The sequence below is a fragment of the Fukomys damarensis genome, unplaced genomic scaffold (assembly GCF_012274545.1).
Source record: "Fukomys damarensis isolate Sample0158 unplaced genomic scaffold, DMR_v1.0_HiC HiC_scaffold_16, whole genome shotgun sequence".
NCBI lineage: Eukaryota > Metazoa > Chordata > Mammalia > Rodentia > Bathyergidae > Fukomys > Fukomys damarensis.
Genome location: NW_022900928.1, coordinates 21,025,851 through 21,031,497, shown reverse-complemented (window position 1 = coordinate 21,031,497; position 5,647 = coordinate 21,025,851). Strand labels below are relative to the sequence as shown.

General features: G+C 42.0%; 1 protein-coding gene across 1 annotated transcript in view; it reads left to right on the top strand.

Annotated features, from left to right (window-relative positions):
• The window catches only part of Eif3f (eukaryotic translation initiation factor 3 subunit F), a 14,445-nt gene that overhangs the window by 172 nt on the left and 8,626 nt on the right, over positions 1–5,647 (top strand). Inside the window, exons 1-4 of the mRNA XM_033764166.1 lie at positions 1–160; positions 3,371–3,441; positions 3,679–3,758; positions 4,068–4,205. The exon at positions 1–160 is cut by the window's left edge and continues 172 nt beyond it. Coding sequence (XP_033620057.1) covers positions 1–160; positions 3,371–3,441; positions 3,679–3,758; positions 4,068–4,205 — 449 coding nt within the window. The remainder of the gene's footprint in view (positions 161–3,370; positions 3,442–3,678; positions 3,759–4,067; positions 4,206–5,647) is intronic.

The window sequence follows — 5,647 nt, the reverse complement described above, 5'->3', positions numbered from 1 at the left end:
CCAGCGCAGACCCCGGCACCCGCGCTGCAAGGTCCGGCGCTTCCAGGACCCTTCCCCGGCGGCCGCGTGGTCAGGCTGCACCCGGTCATTTTGGCCTCCATCGTGGACAGCTATGAGCGACGCAACGAGGGTGCTGCCCGAGTTATCGGAACCTTGCTGGGTGAGTGTTCGGAGAAAAGTAACACACAGTCTTTTTTTTCTACCTTTCGTTTTGTTTTTTGTTTGTTTGTTTGTTTTCCATCCCCGGTGTCCCGCCTCCTCTCCTCCCACCCCTATTGACTTCTTGCCTGTTTTCCTATCCAACTTTACCTTCCCGAGAAGACTGATTGGACTGGAAGCTAAAAAGGATTTTATATTAATCTTTCCTAAGCTTCTGAGCCTGATCGTCTGTCCCTCAGCCTTTTCTAGTATTACTTCCTAGTGTAATAAAACCCTGTTCCCCCAGTGCTGTCTCGATTTTCCATTAGGACACAAACAGTTGTGTTTTCTGTTCATAAATCTGTATTTAACCTTATAATTGAAGACTTTGTTTTGCCTGTATTCCAGATTTCGGAAATAGATACGTTAAAATAATTTGTAAACTGAAAAGTACTCAAGAGGAATGTTGATAGTATGTTCCTTTCTCTGGAATCGCTTATTTCCTAAGTTCATTTTCACTCTGTCTTAGTGACAAGTTAATAGGCTTCATCGTAGATGGTGTATAGCAGAGAACAAGATATGTAGACAGATGCCACCAAATATCAGCCATATACCCAAAGGCAAATTAAAAGTCTAGTTCCTTCAGGGGTTCTTTAAGAGAATTTTTCTGAGATCTAAATTATTACACAGTATATCAGATACAGCTGTTGATTGACATCTATCCAATTAGGCTGATATCACCCCCAGAACACAGGCACTCTTCCTTTACCTTTGATGGTTCAACACTTTGAAGAAACTTAAATTGATTCTTTATCTCCTAAACATTGCCATGTCTTTTCTCAAAGCAAGCTTTTGTATCCTCTACCACAAATATCCCTAATTTCAAGTTTCACCCATCTTATAAATTCCTACAAAAATACTAAACATCATTCTTCTGTGCCATACCCACACACACACCTTCAGTCTGTCATTCACCTTCCTCTGTATAGCATTCTGTAACTCCTCTCTTGTTATCTTCTGTAACAAAAGATTTTTGCATCACTGACTTGAGGCTTGACAAATGCTTAGACTGTGCTGTCAGTTTTTCCAAACTCATTGGAGCTGTGTAACTAAAGAAATAATTCCCCCAAAATTTTGCTTGGTGCCCCAGTTATTACAGTGACCATCATCAGATCAGCTGTAATCTAGATCCTCAGATATCTTCCAAACTATGTTCAATGTTACAGACCAATGTTTACAGAATAATGAAGCATAGACTCTGCTTGCTAGGAACTTACAATTTTCTCAGTTAAATTAATATGTGAAACATATTTCTTTGTGTTAAATGAATTGGTGTGTTTTATGAAACATAAAACTTAGGTACTTCAAACTCAAAATTTGATCAAATGAACTCTACTTTAACTTCAAACTCAAAATAGAAATACATATTTATGTGCAAACAGAATATAAGTGCTCTAATAGAAGGGCCATAGCAGCGTGCAAATACACATGTAAGTATTTCTGAAGGTTGAGAAAAGCCTCATAAGAAAGATGAAATTTTAGCTGGGCATTAAAGTAACTCCAAGAGTGAAAGAGCCTAGTTAGTTAGTTCTGCAGAGTTAGTAAGTCTGAAGAGGTCAGCATTACAGAAATATAGGAAAGAAGGGAAAAGTGGCAGAAGATGAACAAGCAACTTAAGCCATAGAGATGTTAGATAATTCCTAGTATGTGAACTGCCATAGAGGAGGATTGTGGGGAAAAGACAAAAGGAAGACAGAATGTCAGTCTGACCAAGTTTGGAGCTGTTTGGAGAAGGTACTGGCGCAACAGATATCTCAGTCAAGACCAGAAATCAAAGGTTTCTCTGACTGCTTTATAGAGAGTAGCTAAATGACAGGCATGAGCTCTGTTTAGCTACCGATGGTGGGTGTCGTAGTAATAGGGACGAGCTTGAGAAAAGGGAAGAGAGGATTGGATAACCTGTTAAGGCTTGGGTGATCACAAGTGAAGAATTAGAAGCAGGATGGATGACTCTCAGTACTTAGGTGTGGAAGAAGAAAGGGGATATAGAGGTTGACTTCATTTTAGTAAATGTTTCTTCTGAGGTCTCTATTAAGGATGCCGGTCAGGTAGAAAAGTTGTCAAGCAGAAAATTGACCAAGGAGTGTGAGAGTCTAGAGTGCAAGCATGCCGATTTAGGAATTACATTATTGGAACATAGAGAGTCATTGAAGCCATAAAAGCTGATGAGATGACCCGAAGTAGGAATTGACAAGCTCCTGTAAAGGACCAGACAGTAAATGTTCATCTTTGTGTGTGCCTAGTCTCTGTCATAACTACTCAACTCTGCCTTTCTAGAAAGAAAGCAACCATAAATAATAAATTAGTAGTCGGGCATATAAATGTACTAACAATATTTCTAGGTCAGGGCCTGGCCTATAAAAGGAATGTAGAGTAAAAAATAGAACTAAGACAGAACCCTGAAAACCTGAGGAATCAGAGGAGGGGCCAACAAAAATTAGAGATAATATATATCCATTGAATTTAGGGATGTAGTTTCAGCTAAGGGAGCAGAAACTACAGTGAATTGGAATTGGATAAACAGTAGTGGTTTAGGCAGCACTGTGGCTACCTAAAAGGAAGCACATGAATCCTGGGTGAGAAGTACCAGAAGATTATAAGAGAGAGAAGTCGGGATTAATGGTTTGGTAGTCAAGAAACTATATAGTGGTAGTAAAAGTATCAAGTAGAAGAACAAAAGTTTGTGATAAAAGACTGATATATTGATGTTTAAGGTTCACAGGTAAAGGCTGTCTGCATGAATAGGTAGAGTTTTGCCTATGCTGAAGGAGAGTATGGTTTGCACTCCCTAAAATGTGTTTAGCATGTGAGATTAGGCTACTGTATTCATAAAATCTTCCAGGTAGCTGTGCAGATTCAGTTGTAGGGAGAGAGTCTAAAGGCATAAAAAAGATAGGGTAAAGGTATAGAAAGGACTGGGAGTAGAAAGTAACAGACAAAAGAAAACTTTGTGAAGAAAGAGTAAACTGTATTTGGTAATGGAGAGAGGCATTAGAGATCACTCCATAGTTTTAATTCTCTGGAGAATCCTGGCTCCACTGATGCTGAACTTGGAGCAAATGAGTTGATTTGGTGTTCTTATTTTGAGGGGAGCTCCAAAAACATTTCAGAAGTAGCTGGTGGCATTGGGTACCCTAGGATTAAATAACACGTGGACAATTGTCTCTCACAGGAACTGTTGACAAGCACTCAGTGGAGGTCACCAACTGCTTTTCAGTGCCACACAATGAGTCAGAAGATGAGGTGAGTGGGAATTTGAGCTGCCCCTCTGCGCTCTATACCAAGTCATTTGTCAGACTTCCCTCAAGGCCCTGCACAGTAGGTTATGCTCATAACTAAAGCTCCTAGAGCCAAGGAGCTTCGTACTATTGTACATACTTCCAAGCCTTCTCTGACTGTTGGAGGTGGCCTCTGTCCTTTTTAGCCAGTGTTTCTGTGGACTTCTGGCTTCTTATCTTCTTATCCTCCCTTCCTTCTTAGGTGGCTGTTGACATGGAATTTGCTAAGAACATGTATGAATTGCACAAAAAAGTCTCTCCAAATGAACTTATCCTAGGCTGGTAAGTTGAGAAGGGATGGGGCTATGTAAGTCTCGGTGATTGCCAAGCTCTTTTGCCATTACAGTAGAGCTTGTCTTCCTCCTTTGGAAGATAGTATTAAAAGCATATGCCTTCAAAGAGCTCTGAATTAAGGGTTTTGCTTGCAGTTCTGATCCTGTGTAATCAGAAGTACTTGGTTTGAATTAGCACTTTTACTGTGATAGTCTTTTTTTGGCATTACTCAGGTTGTCAGAGACACCCATAGCATCATTATGTTTGGTGTTGATGTTGCACACAGACATATGTCCACAGTTATGTTCCACTTTCCAGGTATGCCACAGGCCATGACATCACAGAACACTCTGTGCTAATCCATGAGTACTACAGCCGGGAGGCCCCTAATCCCATTCACCTTACCGTGGACACGAGTCTCCAGAATGGCCGCATGAGCATCAAGGCCTATGTCAGGTAAACAGAGTCCTGGGCCATAGGGCATAAAACGGTTTCTTCCATGCCTAGAAGACACCTTGTCCCGACCTCCCCGCTAATGCTGTTACGGATGAGCAAGTTCAAACAATAGAAATGCACCACACTCCATGCCAGACTTAAGCCTCTTTATTGTAGCCAGCGGCCAAGGGTGACTAGCACCCAAAAGTTTCCTCAGCAATGGGAAGCAGTTTGATTTCTCCTTTTAAATCATGCTTTCAGTTGGGGAGGGCTTGGGAGAGCAAGCAGAATCTTACAGAAGCAGAACCATGTCAGCTTTGTGGAAGGCACAAGGAAGTTTCACACACTAGGTAATTGGTGAGCTACATAACATCCTGCAACTATAGCAAGTTTACTGCCAAGCAGGATGTGGGGGTTTGGGGTGCTTTGTTCAAGTGTAAGCACTTTGTTTTAACAAGGTACAAACTGGCATTGAAGCACAAGATGGAGTCGAGTTGGCTATCACATTCCTGCTCCTCTGAGTATGATGTCAAAGTGTTGACTCAATTAGAGCCTCTTGATTGGGCAGCGGGTTATACAAGGGATTGTAATAGGATCTCATGTACATCACTTTCACAGAGGCTACGCACTGTTTTACAAAGTTGATTATCCAATTAAGAATACAAGGGCCAATCAAGAGCCAGAGAAAAAGCAGGATGAAGGGACCAGCCAGTCCAGTGACGAGGGTACCAGTTGAACAGGTTATGATACCACAGGTGACATTTGGTTCCCCATTAAAGGCGGCAATCTTTACACAGCCCCAGTCAGGGTAATAGAAATCAGTTAGGGACCCACAGCCCTGCTGTCTAAATGGATTGGTTCCTGGACACTCATAAAAGTCATGTCTTCAAGGTTTATGAACTAATAGTAGTAGCTTCCCCAGTCTCTTCTAACTATATTACAGAGATTGACCCTGGGCAACCTGAGAGGTTGCTGGGGGTAGATGGTACCAAAAGTGACTTTACCTAGAATTTCTCCTGAGATAAAGGAGATGAAAGAGGAGTGCAATTCTCCTTGTTGCATTTCCCCAGAGTTCAGCCTCATCAGCCCAAAGATAATAAGAACAAGAATCACAATCATGATTGGACTAGCCTTAGCTTTAAAGGATCAAGTCCCAGCTCAGCAGTCCACTGTTGCGCCCACTGGATGCATGAATGGTGAACCCACATCAAGATCCCGTCAACCTTGAGAGCCGAGGGTGTTGTGAGGATGACTGTAGGGTCCTTTCCATGCTGGAGTCCTACACTGTGAAAAGCCTTGATGAAGACAGTATCCCCGGGCTGTAACAGGTGGCATGGTGTAGAGCTGGGTGGGTGCTGAGTAGTTTTCTGTACCTGTTGGAGACACTGAAGATACTTTAACAGGGACTGGTTAAAAAATTCTTCTAGTAGCTCACTTTTAACCTTAGGGAGCGGGGGGGGGGG